The 15,781-nt window shown below is 40.9% G+C and overlaps 1 protein-coding gene across 1 annotated transcript in view; it reads right to left on the reverse strand.

The window, feature by feature from the left end:
• Positions 1-15,781, reverse strand: part of MDN1 (midasin AAA ATPase 1) — a 1,255,339-nt gene that overhangs the window by 857,621 nt on the left and 381,937 nt on the right. The window contains 1 exon segment of the mRNA XM_053710546.1: positions 2,521-2,651. Coding sequence (XP_053566521.1) covers positions 2,521-2,651 — 131 coding nt within the window.

Genomic DNA, 15,781 nt, shown 5'->3' on the forward strand with positions numbered 1-15,781 from the left:
TTGATAGAAGAATAAAAAACTACATTTAAACACCAAAAACTCTTAACCATCTCCGTGGAGATGTTGCCTGTGCAACGGCAAAGAGAATGACTGGGGTGGGCGGAGCCTAGGAGGGACTATATGGCCAGCTTTGCTGGGACTCTCTGCCATTTCCTGTTGGGGAAGAGATATTCCCACAAGTAAGGATGACGCCGTGGACCGGACACACCAATGTTGGAGAAACATCCTCAGAAGAGGGAGACTTAAGTTTAGAAGACTTTTTAGGGTTGACAGCAAACGAAGGTTCAGAGTCATCTAAAGTAGCTAGAACCTCCTTCAGTAGCAACCCAAAATGTTCAAGCTTAAATCTAAAATTTAACTTCTTCAGAAGATTTTTCCCCATAGTATCAGAGTCTGAGATTTCCCCTTCAGAAGCTACTGAAGCATCCTCATCATCAGACATCTTGGAAAGGTTGACCAGCGCAGATTTAGAGGGGTCAGAAACCTTACTAGCAGAAATGTGTCTAGATTTCCGCTTACCCGAAGAGGGAAAGCAGCTAAAGCCGCAGACACTGCAGAGGTAATCTGTGCAGCAAAATCTCCTGGCAAATAAACACCCCCAGGAGGTGGAGATGAACCGCAGGGCACTGTATGTGAAACCATTAAGGCTTGGGACGTTTGAGGAGAAACCTGTGGCATGTCTTGAACAGCATTATATTTAAATTTTAACGTCTTAGATAAGCATGAGGAACAAAATTGCATAGGGAGCACAATTGGAGCGTCTGAACAATGTAAACATTTATCTTATGTAATAGATGAATCCTGTTCTGTGTCCATTATAACTCAACTAGTTCCCACTAATAATGTTAAAAATAAAATTATATAATTCCTTTAAGCAATAAAGAAAAACTATAGAAAAGAAAACCTCACACACATCTAAGCCCACAGGCAACAGAAGCATCCTACCGTACTGAGTGATATACATCAATAGTATAAGGAAAAAGGACTCCCCCCCCCCCACAGTGAATAAAAAGGTCCTCTTCTAATAATAAACGATCCGATCGTTAGAAGTTACCAGCCGCAATAGCCGACACCAGCTTCTACAAGCTCCGCTTTTCAAATGCGACTGCAATCACAGAGGAAGAGCGGAGAGTCACGTGAGCGGCATTAAAAAGGAAACTACGCCACAAAGTAAAAGCGCGCATTCCGTAACGGCTGTGACTGAACAGTAAATAAAAACTTTTTTGTACCTATTGTACCGGATAGTTTAATTTCCTACTGATAGGTCCCCAAAAAAAAAAAAAAAAAAAAATTGGGGTTAGAATAAAACCTAAGCTCTCCTTCAGCCAGTCTCATAATATGGAGAAATTCATAGCAATTTGCTATATATTAACCCCTTAGTCTCCTAAATATACAAACATCCTTGCAAAGAAACTGCCCAATATTTTTTATCTAGTATAAAAAGATATATATACTCCAAAATAGATCCAATTGAGGATTTAACCTCTGAAGTGCACAAAGGCACTTACCTGTGTATCTAGCTGCAGGGCAGATAACAGCTACTTAGGTGTGACAGGTACTTCACTCCCTGTCATGAACCTGTAGTAAAAGAAAGAACAGAGTAACCAACCCTGGCTTTCTGCAAAAGGGTAACAAATCTGTTAAAAGTAAAGCAAAGACTACTTCACCGCCTTCTAGCTGCTAAAAGCCACCACTACTCTTAGTAAAGAGACCGACGTGGACACAGCTAGACCCCAATCCTTGCTTGCAGGGAAAGTACCCATAAAAGGATTAAATATCTTTAGACACCATCATCGCACATCCTCCATTGACAGAGGCAAAGAGAATGACTTGGGTTTATGGATAAGGGAAGTTACACTAGCTTTGCTAGGGTGCTCTTTGCCTCCTCCTGCTGGTCAGGAGTTGAATATCCCACTAGTAATTGAAATGACGTTATGGACTCTCCATGCCATAGGAAAGAAATCCTCATTTTTTAGAGGCAGATAAGGTTGTTTCATTATGTAAAACTAAACATAAATAAAAATCTCAAGATGTTTACTGTCCATTTAACCTAAAAAGGTTAGGCCCAACAAACAACAACCCTAGTATGAGATTAGGCTTAAAAAGGAACTGACTTTGTACTGCGTTTAAATGCCATCAATATTTGAGTAGTGCACTGCTGCTGAGCATACCTAGGTAAGCTGTAAATCTAACATTTTATAGACACTACACAGAGGTTCAAAAAGAGGAATGCAGCTAATCAGTAACAAAAACTGTGTCATCAGCATACATCTAGAAGGTGGATATAAAATATAGGAGGAAGAAATAAAAAAAAGCAAACTCTATACAGGATAAAGAGGAAATGTGTTTTACACTTCCAAAATAAAAAAAAAAAAGAAATATTCTACAGACTTCAGAAGGCCAGTAATGTATATATCCATTAGTACTTAATATAGTTTTACAAAAGTGTGAAGGAAATAATGGATATGTTTAATGTGATAAAATAGATGTAACAAACAAACTTAATTTAGGAACACCGACCTGTTAAGCCTCTCTAATACAGAATCATCTGCTAGAGAAATTTCATCCATCAAGAAGAACCCATCTTCTTTCATGGCCAACACCAGGGGTCCATCATGCCACTCAAATAGTTTGGAACACTCCACTCCATCCTGTTGTACCAGAGGAGGAAAAGATTAATAACCATTACTTCTCAATTTTGAAATGCAAATATAAAAGCACATACAAAGTGCAAATGAATTGCTCAAGAGGATATTTAAAGTGAATGTAAATTTTGATGCTAAAGTGCTCGGTTTTTAAAACTTTGATTAAAAACAGGGGCACTTTAATTCATCAATATTTTCATTTCACTCCTGTTGTGAAAATAAACTTACTTTTTAATCTTCACAGCAGTTCCAGCTTCCTCCACCCATTTCAAAGCCTCTTCCTGGGTCTAAAATGAGGTATCCGGCTTCCTCCAATGACAGCAGTGAATCAGACACTGAATCCCCCGGGGGGGAATCTGTGATTGGAGGATGACCCATCAATCATTTCTGACATCAGAAATGGCTTGTGAGACCGGAGGAAGCAGCAGCTGCTGTGAAGTTTAAAAGGTAAGTTTTTTGTCACAACAGGAGTGAAATGTAAATTTTGATGAATTAAAGTGCCCTTGTTTTTAATCAAAGTTTTAAAAACCGGGCACTTAAGCATCAAAATTTACATTCACTTTAAGTATTTTTAATCTGTATACTATTTCTGCAAATAAGCAAAGCATTGCCAAAGACTATGGAAAAAGAAAAATCAGTACTGACAGTCTGAGGACATAGCTTGGCCACACCAAGCAAGACCATATTTGGAGAAAGAGGTAGGACCTCAAAACAACTAAGGCACAAAATTAGTTTTGCTTAAAGGGACATAATACTCATATGCTAAATCAATTGAAACTGATGCAGTATAACTGTAAAAAGCTGATAGGAAAATAACACCTGAGAACTCTATGTAAAAAAAAGATTTTACCTCAATTTCCTCAGCTCAGCAGAGTAAGTTCTGTGTAAAAAAATATAATTCAGCTGTTGCTCAGCTGCTGGTAAAAAAAAAAAAAAAATGAAGAAATGAACAGCAGCCAATCAGCATCCGCAGTGCTGAGGTCATGAACTCTCTTACTGTGATCTCATGAGATTTCACTTAACTCTGATGAGATTTCATAGTAAACTTTCGTAAACTGAATAGGGAAATAAGATGAGTGTGCACGTAAGCTCACTCCCTTAGCTGTCCCGGGACAGACATACTGATTTGCTGCTTAGAAGTCCTTTACAATGGGATGTGGCTACTGAGGAACTTTTGAGGTAAAATATATTTCTTTTTTACATATAGATGTTCAGGTGATATTTTATAGTCAGCTTTTTACAGCTATGCTTCATCACTTTCAAGTGTTTCAAAATTTGGGTTTTATGGCCCTTTAATTTGTTGTTTATAGTGTTTTTACATATATGTTTTTGTTTTGTAAGTAATAGGTTGTTTTTTACAAAAGTAAATGGTAACATTTTTATTTTCTTCTTTGTTATTATAAAAATGTCTGGGAGTCATGGCAGTCACTAAATTACTGGTTCCTATAGAGGCTCTTAGGATCTCCTTTATATCTGCATTCACAGGCAGCATATAAATGTACTACAAATACCTGTGTAGGAGGGAGAGTGAAGCCTGTGAAAAGGTAACTTTTATACATAATTGGAGGATAGTCAGTGGCAAGGGCATGCAACATACCATTATGGTGCAGGTCTCAGTGGCATGTCAACCTGGTGACTGGGCAATATTATAGTCTACCCTTAAAGGACATGTGTTTCTAACAGAACAAAGCTCATCTAGGATCAAGACGGAGGATTGTCACTGCAATCGGGATATATATATTTTGTAACACCCCACCAAAGAAGGGCAACTGATCTTAATTTTATTTACCTGTATGAAGTCTCCATCACAACAGTGGCAATAAGAAATGAGTTGTGTATCAACATAAGTCCCTTGCATAGTATGTTAAACAGGATGCAAGGGGTTGGTTAATCGTATAGTTTTCTCATGGTGGTGTGAGGAGACAGGTTTGGGGACTTTAAAGTTTCAAACTGGTATTCTTTGGATTTTCGGTCCCCTGTTATAAGGGGTTCTAACGTATTTAATGTTAAGATTTAGTGACTAAATGAATTTGCATCATCCATATCTGCATGTTTGTCACTTAAGTTACATGTTTGTGCATAACACTTGGAACTTTCATGTTAATCAACTCTCTACCTCTAAAACATTTGTCAGTGCTTACATCGGGCAGTCCTCCAATTAAACAGTAAATCGAAAAACAATTTATGCTTACGTTATAGATTAATTTCTTTAATGGTGGCGAGAGTCTACAATCCATTATGGTGCAGATCTCAGTGTCAGGGCAACCTGGTGGCTGGGCAATTATGAGGTCTACCCTTCAAGGGACAAGAGTCATGGAATACTGGATGTATACCCATGGAAACTCTTCTCTACCACTAGGAGGAGGGAAAGATACCTTAGTCTAACGTATAGCCAAGAAAGTGAGGCAGGAAAAAGGAATAAGAGCCATAAAGGGAGCCTGGAAATAGAAGAGAAATGAATTAATCAGGTAAGCATAAATTATTATTTCTTTCATACAGGTGGAAAGAGTCCACTATCCATTACTCATGTGAACTAATACCCAAGCCGTGGAGTCCACGAGTAATAAAAGAAAGGGAGGCATTTAAAAACATTTTTTTCCACTGAGATAATAAATCAAAAACCCCAAAGAAACTTATTTTTATTAAAAGTACTTAAAAAAACAGGCAAAACCATAAAAACTGAGACAACTGCCTGAAGAACCTTTCTACCAAAGGCTGCTTCAGAGGAAGCAAAAAAACAGCAAAATGGTAGAAAATAAAAGAACACCAAGTAGATGCCTTGCAGAATTGATCAACTGAAGTCACATTCTTAAAAGCCCAAAAAGTGGCAACTGACCTGGTAGAATGAGCCATAATCCGCCGCAGCCGAGGCTGACCTGGCTCCAAAAAAGTTCAGTGAATCATAAGTTTGAACCAAGAGGATAAAGAAATAGCAAAGGCCTTGTGACCTTTCCTAGGCCCAGAAAGAAGAAAAAAAAATAGATGTTTGTCTGAAAACCTTGGTAGTATAAACATAATATTTCAGTGCCCTAACATTAAGGAAATGCAAAAAAATTCAGAAGCATTTTTAGGATTAGGACACAAAAAACAAAATTATGCTTACCAGATAATTTCCTTTCCTTCTGTATGAGGAGAGCCCACGGCTTCATTCCTTACTTGTGGGAAATACAGAACCAGGCCACCAGGATGAGGCAAAGACACCCCAGCCAAAGGCTTAAATACCTCCCCCCACTTCACTCATATCCCAGTCATTCTGCCAAGGGAACAAGGAACAGAAATATCAGGGTAAAAATGGTGTCAGAAAAAAAAAAATGTAGGCCCGCCCTTCGGAGAAGATGGCGGGGGCCATGGACTATCCTCATGCAGAAGGAAAGGAAATAAACTGGTAAGCATAATTTATGTTTTCCTTCTTAAAATGAGGAGCATTCACGGCTTCATTCCTTACTTCATTCATTCCTTGTGGGAAAAATAACCAAGCTCCAGGGGACACAATGAACGGGAGGGCAATAAAAGGAGGCAGGGCCTATTCTGAGGGCACCACAGCCTGCAAAACCTCCCCCCAAAAGCTGCTTAAACCAAAGCAAAAATGTCAAACTTGTAAAATTTAGAAAAGTTATGTAAGGAGGACCAGGTAGCCGCCATACAAATCTGATCCATAGAGGCCTCATTCTTGAAGGCCCAAGAGGAAACCACTGCTCTAGCTGAATGAGCCTTAATCCTCTGAGGAGGCTTATGTCCTGCTGTCTCATAAGCTAAGCGAATACTGCTCCTCAACCAAAAAGATAAGAAAATGGACGAGGCCTTCTGCCCCCTATGCTTCACAGAATAGACAACAAACAAAGAAGAAGTCTGTCTAAACTCCTTTGTAGCCTGAAGATAGAACTTCAAGGCCAGAACCACATCCAAAATATGAAGTAACCGTTCCTTCGAAGGAGGAGGATTAGGACACGAGGAAGGAACCACAATCTCCTGATTGATTTTGCAATTTGAAACGACCTTAGGAATAAAACCTAACCCAATATGAAGAACAGCCATGAAATACTAGGTAAGGAGGCTCACATTGCAAGGCAGCCATTTCAGAGAGTCTGCACGCCGAAGCAATAGCCAGTAGAAAAAAATAGCCTTCCTAGACCGTAATTTAATGTCAGCTACATGCATAGGCTTAAACGGAACCTTCTGCAAAACTTTAAGAACAAGATTTAAACTCCAAGGAAGAGCGCTAGATCTAAACACAGGCCTGATTCTAGCCAGAGCCTGAACAAAAGACTGAACATCTGGAAGCTCAGCGAGCCTCTTGTGCAGTAACACAAATAGGGCCGAAATCTGTCCCTTAAGGGAGCTAACAAAAAGGCCATTCTCCAGACCATCCTGGAGAAAGGAAAGAATCCTGGAAACCCTAACCTTATGCCAGGGGAATCCACGCTCTTCACACCAGAATAAGTAGGTCCTCCAAACCTGATGATAGATGCAACGAGTAACCGGCTTACAAGCTTGAATGAGAGTATCAATAACTCTCTAAGAGAAAACTCTCTTGGCTAGGACTAAGTGTTCAATCCCCACGCAGTCAGCCTCAGAGAATCTAGATTTTGATGAACATGGAAGAGCTGAGAACATCCCCACTAGATCCGAGAACCACATCCTTCGCAGGCACGATGGAGCAATCACTATCACTGATGCCCGCTCCTGCTTGATGCGTGCCACTACTCGAGGAAGGAGAGGTAATGGCGGAAAAAGGTATATGAGACTGAACCTCCAAGGCACCACTAATGCATCTATTAGCTCCTCCTGAGGATCCCTGAATCTCGAACCATACCTGGGTAGCTTGGTATTGAGACGGGACGCCATGAGATCTATCTCCGGAGTCCCCCACCTGTTGCATATCTCCGCAAACACCTTGGGATGGAGAGACCATTCTCCGGAAGAAAGGATTGTCTGCTGAGAAAATCCACTTACCAGTTGTCCACACCCGAATGTGGATCGCTGACAGTGAACAGTTGTGGGCCTCCGCCCACTCCAGAATCTGAGAAACCTCCCTCATTGCTATGGCGCTCCTCGTTCCTCCCGGGTGGTTGATGTAAGCCACCGAGGTGATATGGTCTGATTGGAATCTGATAAACTGGGACGAACCCAGACAGGGCCCAGCCTTCAGAGCATTAAAGATTGCTCGAAGTTCCAGAATGTTGATCTGAAGAGAGCTCTCCTCCCGAGACCAAATGCCCTGAGACTTCTTGGCAACCCAAACTACTCCCCATCCTGAGAGACTTGCATCTGTAGTTACAATCTCCAAGGATGGTCTTAAAAAGGATGTCCCTCAGGACAGGTGATCTGGACAGAGCCACAAAGAGTGATTATCTCGACCGGTTGTCCAGAGAAATCTGTTAAGACAGATCTGAATAATTGCCGTTCCACTGTCTCAGCATGCACAGCTGTAACGGTCTAAGACGGAACCTTGCAAAGGGAATTATGTCTATGCTGGACACCATGAGACCAATCACCTTAATACACTGCGCCACAGAGGGCCTTGAGGAGGTCCGGAGGGCAAGATATGCCGAAGCCAGCTTGCGTCGTCTCTTGTCTGAAAGAAATATCCTCATGACTAGTGAGTCTATTATAGTGCCAAGGAATTCTACCCTGGTGCTTGGAAAAAGAGAATTCTTTATTAAGTTTATCTTCCATCCATGGGATTGAAAAAGAAAGAAGAGATTCTGAATGTTCTTCCGGTAGAAAAAAGGATGGTGCTTGTACTAGAATATCGTCCAAGTAAGGTGCTAATGCAATGCCCTGGGTTCTGGCCACAGCTAAGAGAGCCCCCAGAACCTTTGTTAAAATTATTGAGGCAGTAGCTAGGCCAAACAGAAGAGCAATAAAACTGGAAGTGCGGGTCCAGAAAGGCAAACCTTAGGAACTGAAAGTGTTCCCTATGGATTGGGACATGAAGGTAAGCATCCTTCAGATCTATAGTGGTCATGGACTGTCCCTTCTGGACTAAGGGAAGGATAGACCTTATCGTCTCCATCTTAACCGAGGGGACGTGCAGAAACTTGTTTAGGCACTTTAGATCCAGAATCAGTCGGAAAGTTCCCTCCTTTGGGACCACGAAAAGGTTTAAGTAGTATCCCAAGCCTCGTTCCTCTATGGGAACCGGGACAATGACTCCTAAGGAGGACAGATCCCTAACGCACCCCAGAAAGGCATCCCTCTTCTCTGGTTTTGATGACAGATTTGAGAGAAGGAATCTGCCCTTGGGTGGAAGAGACTTGAACCCAAATCTGTAACCCTGAGCATTGACCTCCAGAACCCGAGGATCCTGCACATCCCTGAACCAAGCTTCTGAGAAGAGCGAAAGTGTGCCCCCTACCTGATCTATAGACGGACCGGAGGCAACCCCTTGCTGTTTTAGTCTCAGCGGGCTTCTTGCTCTGCTTGGACTTATTCTAGTACAGAGCCAGCTTTCAAGTCTTAGGTTGCTCGGTCTTAGCGGAGCATTGCTTACGCTAGGATTTACCAGAATGAAAGGAACGAAAATTATTATTAGATTGTCCCTTAGATCGGTTCTTTTTATCTTGCGGTAGGAAGGCACCCTTGACCCCTGTAACCGTGGAAATAATGGAGTCCAGGCCTGGACAAAACCAAATCTTACCCTTGAATGGAGTATGGACTTGGAAGCCAAGTCCGCAGACCAGGACTTCAGCCACAAAGCCAGGCAGGCCTGAACATAAAACCCAGCAATTTAAGCATTTAAATGAATAATTTGCATATTCGCATCACAAATAAAAGAATTAGCGACCCTTAAAGCCTTAATTCTATCAAGAATAATATCGAGGGGACCTTCCACCTCGATTAATTCCAATGAGCCACACCAGTAGGTAGCCGCTCCCGCAACAACTGCCGCCGCTGGTTGATATAAATATCCCAAATATTGAAACATCTTTCTTAACAGAGTTTCCATCTTTTTATCCATGGGCTCTTTGAATGACAAACTATCCTCCAGTGGAATAGTAGTGCGTTTTGCAAGCATGGAGACAGCACCATCCACCTTACGGACGGAATCCCACAACTCCAATTGAGAGTCCAGGACCGGAAACAGTTTCTTAAAGGCAGGCGAAGGGGTGAAGGAAGAACCAATCCTCTCCCATTTGTTCTTAATAAGGTTTGCCATCTTTACAGGAACAGGGAAAGTCTGAGGAACAACCCTGTTTTTGTAAACTATCTAGTTTAGGAATTAAAGGTTCTTCAGGCAGTTTGGCCTCTGGAACCTCTAAGCTAGCCAGAACTTCCTTTAAAAATAAGCGCAAGTGCTCCATCCTAAATCTAAAATCTGGTTCCTCCGCAATCGGAGGCTTAGAGGCAGCCGCTTCAGACCCAGAAAGTTCACATTCTGAAGTATTAGAAAGAACTTCTTCATCAGATAACCGTCTATCAGATATAGCCAATAAACTAGATGCCCCCTGGGAAGAATAGCAATATTTGACCTTTCACTTGCGCTTAGCAGGGCGAGGTAAAGCACTAATGGTCGCAGACACCGCCCTTTGAAACTGCGCAGTGAAGTCTGGAGGTAAAAGGCCTCCTCCAGATGGAGCATCAGGCGTGCTATGGGAAACTGCATGTGTATTAGGAGATGAAAACAGGGTGCTCACCTCACGGGACGGGGACCCCTCAGAGGTGGAAGGTTCAGTGGTATCAAACATGTTAACCTTTTTTTGACATAATCACTTTTTCTAGGCATGTGGAACATAATTGAGTGCGGGAATACCTCAGCCTCCTCACAATGTAAACAAGCATTAGTCTTAGTTATAGAGGGAGTACCCTCTAAAACGTCAGAGTCCTCAATAGCTATGGGCTATGTCCTAACATAACAATAACGAACGTTATATAAAATATAAAAACTGGCACCTTTATACCCCAATGGCTGGGGCACTCACCACCTCCTATAACCCAGGCACACAGAGTAAACCGCTTCTCTCCGATAACCAGCACAGTCAGAGAGTAGGAAGTGAAAATACGAACACACCCGGTCACATAGAGCGTAACCTAGGACCGCCTCCACTAAGGAAATGCACGCCAAGCTTGTAAAGCTGCGCAGCTCTAAAGTGAAAGTAACCTGTATGTTCCAACCTTAGCCTATGAGCATCAGAAAACATCTCACACAACGCAGTATAAATCAAATAAAAATGCATGAGATTAATCCCCACTATTCAATAATCCCCACTCAGGAGAAATTAACCATTGATTCCATACAGATAAAAGGAGCCACACTGTGACCCTGTCTTGTAGCGTTACCATATGTGTAAAAAATGAAACGATCTTACCGGAATCTATGTTGTGGAACAGAAACACAGCCTCTCAAATGTGACAGTCTTGTAGCATCGCTCCTGACATGGACTTAAGTGATGAAAACATAAATTATGCTTACCTGTTAATTTAATCCATCTGTGGGAGAGTCCTCTGCTTCATTCAATACTTTTGGGAATTAAGAACCTGGCCACCAGAAGGAGGCAAAGACACCCCAGCCAAAGGATTAAATACCTCCCCCACTCCCCTCATCCCCCAGCCATTCTTTGCCTTAATTCACAGGAGGTTGGCAGAGAAGTGTCGGTAGATTCAGAGTAGTCTCTTAGGGAGGGAATAAAAGACCTAGATACAGAAGGTCTGACTGCAAAAGAAGAAGCCAATGAGGGAAACTAGACATTTAAACCAGATATGCATGCCAAAAACTGTGAGACCACACTGGGACAATCAGGGTTATAAATTACTTCTCTAGCCTAGTACCTAGGAAGTTTGTTGTTCAAACAAGAGGCCAAAAAGTTTATCTCTGGTAGACCCCAAAGATCCATAATCAGAATGAACAAATCCTGAAAAAGAAACTACTTCCCTTGGATGTAGAGACTGATGGCAGAGAAAGTCTGACTTCCAATTTTTCACTTCTGCGATTAGAATTGCAGAGATTAGGCAAAATTGTTAACTGCCCAAGAAAAAAATACGAGAAACCTCCATCATAACCATGGAACTATGAGTTACACCCTGATGGTTGACCTAAGCTACTGCTAAGATACTGATTGTTGAAAAAGAGTCCATTTCCAGAAAGTGGGCAATCATGAAGGGCCCTGAAAAATGAGTTCTAGAATATTGATAGGTAACCTCGCCTCAGAGGATCCCAACCCCCCTGTGCTGTCAGACTCCAGAGCAGTTCCCCAACCTGAAAGAGTTGCATCTGTGAAGATCACTGACCAGGTATGACGAGTAAGAGAAGCCCCCTAAATAATAAACTGATTATTCAGCCACCAAGTCAGAGACAGAGTTGCACTGGAATCTAAGAATATCTTCTGAGATAGAGTATAATCTGAAATAGAGCAAATGGAATTGCATTTGAAGCTGCAATCATGAGACCTAGTACTTCAATACACAGTCACTGAAGAAAATGAAAAAGACTGAAGGTTCAGACAAGCTGTTATCAATTTCTTTGTTTAGAATCTTTAGATCCAAAAACTGGTCTGAAAGTACCTTTCTTCTTGGAACAATGAAGACATAAGAATAAAAAGAAAATGTATGCTTAACTGATAAATTTATTTCTTTTTTGACATGATGAGTCCACGGATCATCTTAATTACTAATGGGATATTCACCTCCTGGTCAGCAGGAGGCAAAGAGCACCACAGCAGAGCTGTTAAATAGCTCCTCCCTTCCCTCCCACTCCAGTCATTCGACCGAAGTTAGGAAGAGAAAGGAAAAGGCACGGTGCAGAGGTGTCTGAAATTTACAACAACCCACAACCTGTCTATAAGAACAGGGCGGGCCGTGGACTTGTGTCAAAAAAGAAATAGATTTATCAGGTAAGCATAAATTGTCTTTTCTTTTTTAAGACGCGATGAGTCCACAGATCATCCTAATTACTAATGGGATTCAATATCCAAGCTAGAGTACACAGATGATACGGGACGGACAAGACAGGGAACCTAAACGGAAGTCACCACTGCTCAAAAAAAAAAAATACCTTTCTTTCATGTAATTGGCAAGAGTCCATGAGCTTGTGACGTATGGGATATACATTCCTACCAGGAGGGGCAAAGTTTCCCAAACCTCAAAATTCCTATAAATACACCCCTCACCACACCCACAATTCAGTTTTACAAACTTTGCCTCCCATGGAGGTGGTGAAGTAAGTTTGTGCTAGATTTCTACGTTGATATGCGCTTCGCAGCAGGCTGAAGCCCGGTTTTCCTCTCAGAGTGCAGTGAATGTCAGAGGGATGTGAAGAGAGTATTGCCTATTTGAATACCATGGTCTTCCTCTAGGGGATCTATTTCATAGGTTCTCGGTTATCTGTCGTAGAGATTTCTTCTCCTACCTCCCTTTTCAGATCGACTATATACTCTTATATACCATTACCTCTACTGGTTTGGCTATCTACTTTATGTAGATGAGTGTCTTTGGGTAAGTAAGTTATTTTATTTATGACACTCTCAGCTATGGTTTGGCACTTTATATGTAAAGTTCTAAATATATGTTTTATACTTATATTTGCCATGATTCAGGTCAATCAGTTTATTTTCCTTCTTTCAGACTGTCAGTTTAATTTTTTGAGAAAATGCATATGAATGAAATATTTTTCTTATCTAAAAATTTTCAATTGACTTTTTTCCTTTAAATTGCGGGCTGTTAGGCGTCATTTTTGGCGCGAGATTGACGTTTGACGTCAATGACATCATTTCCGGCGGCGTAGTTGACGCCGGAAGTTTTCACGTAGTTTCGTCATTTTTGACTCCAAAAAATATGTGGGCGTCATACTTGGCGCCAGTTTTTTTACATTATTTAAGTCTCACTTTTTAGTTGCTTCTGGTTTCTAGAGGCTTGTTCTGTTTGCATTTTTTCCCATTCCTGAAACTGCCATTTAAGGAATTTGATCATTTTGCTTTATATGTTGTTTTTCTATTACATATTGCAAGATATTCCAAAAACTGTTCCTGTATCAGAAAACACTGTTGGATTCCTGATGACTGATATCAGTCCTACCAAAGCTAAGTTTTTTGTTGCTTCAAGATTGAGTTCTAAGAGTAAATCTTAAGCTTATATTAGTTTGTTCTTAATAAGGAACGGAATCCTAATTCTTGCCCAAGTAACATGTTTATAATTGGAAGCTTTCTTCAACATGGAATGAATTTAAGCTATTTAAAAAATCAAAGTCAGCCCCCCAAATTTGCATGTAGGTGCGGTTTTTTATTCCAGCTTAGCTGGTAAGGGGCAGGTTTTGACTTTTTTAAATTTGTTTGGTTCAATTCGGTCCAAACTTCTTAGATTGGGGTAATGAATAGGATTCAGAGTAAAACCGCCTGTGAGAAGTTTTTTTTCTCTCTAGCATATTCCAGCTATTCCAGTAAAGGCTCACACTTTTCTGAAGTATGTTTCAGACCTGTATGTATTGGGTACTTGTGAGGCGCGGCTGGTTACCCGTTGGGGGTCTCAAGGCGCTGCTCAGACCTGGAGTTATCTGGGGTATTCATACCAGTTCCATTTCAGGAACAGGGTTTGGGGTTTTGCTCAAAACAATTCATTGTCCCAAAGATAGAAAATCTTTTTGATTTGTCATATAAGAATTCCTTCTTTCAGAATGGTGTTTATATGGTCTATTCTGCCTTTTTGGTCAGTAAGGACATTATTTGTTTACAATAGATACAATAGATGCATATCGTCTTCTGTTTTCATTCAGATTATTTTCATTTTCTGAGATTCTCTTTTTTTGACAAGCATTACCAATTTGTTGCTTTTCCTTCTGGTCTAGCGACAGCTCTGAGAATCAGTGTTTCCTTATTTGGTCTTTTCGTTCTGCAGAATCTCATACAATTCAACTTTAGCTGTTTCTTCTAAGACATGGTTGGAGGATCTTTTTATCAAAAGATCCTTGGTTGCTCAGACAAGGGGTCACCTTTTTTAGGTTTCCAGATAGATTGTGTCAATGTCTTTGTCTCTAACAGACAGGAGACAATTATATTGGGTTCAGTTTGTCGGAACCTTCAGTCTCTATTATTTCCTTCAGTAGCTATATGCATGGAAGTTTTAGGTCTCATGGCTGCAGCATTGGATTCAATTCCCTTTGCTCATTTTCATATGAAACCATTCCAGTTTTTTATTATTATTATTATCGGTTATTTGTAGAGCGCCAACAGATTCCGCAGCGCTAATGATATTTTTATGCTGAATTAATGGTGCAGGGATTCTAGGATATCATTTTTAATATCTTTGAATTCCAGTGTTCAACTATCTTTGACTTGGTGGTTAGATCACCATCATATAGTTCTACGGGTCTCTTTGGTTCATCCAACCTGGACCTTGATCACTACAGATGCAAGTCTTTTAGGTTGGGAGGCTGTCTGGGGATCTCTGTCAGCACAAGGGGTTTGGAAATCTCAGGAGGCGAGATTACCATTCAATATTTTGGAACTCCGTGCATTCTCAGAGTTCGTCAGTTTTGGTATCTTGGATACTTGCTGGGGCTAAATCCAGCTCCCGTCTAATTTCTGCAGTCCATATACCAGGTTTAGACAATTGGGAAGCGGATTATCTCTGTCAATCAAGCTTTACATCCGGGAGAATGGTCTCTTTACCCAGATGTGTTTTTTCAAATTGTTCTGATGTGAGGGTTTCAAGTAATAGTTCTGATGGCATCTCATCTAAACAAGAAAACTTCCCAGGTACCTATTCAGGTCCGGGGATCCTCAGGCGGAAACAGTGTATGCATTGATACTTCCTTGGAGTAATCAATCTGCCTATATTTTTGCTCCTGTTTCTTCTTTAAGAGTGATTTTTCAAAATCATCATGGAGCAATCGTTTGTGCTGCTGGTGGTTCCAGCATGGCCGCTCAGGTTTTGGTATATGGTTCTTGTTCGGATGTCCAGTTGCCAACCTTGATCACTTCCATTTAGGCCAGACCTTATATCTTAAGATTCGTTTTTTCCGTCAGGAAATCAAATTATTAAATTTGATGGTATGGAAATTAAAACGTTTAGTGCTTAGTCATAGAGGTTTCTCTGACTCAGTGATTAATACTATGTTGCAGGTTCGTAAATCTGTGTCTAGAAAGATTTTTTATCGAGTTTGGAAGACTTACATCTTATGATGCTCTTCTCATAAATTCTTTTAG

This window comes from Bombina bombina, chromosome 4 (assembly GCF_027579735.1).
Source record: "Bombina bombina isolate aBomBom1 chromosome 4, aBomBom1.pri, whole genome shotgun sequence".
Classification (NCBI taxonomy): Eukaryota; Metazoa; Chordata; class Amphibia; order Anura; family Bombinatoridae; genus Bombina; species Bombina bombina.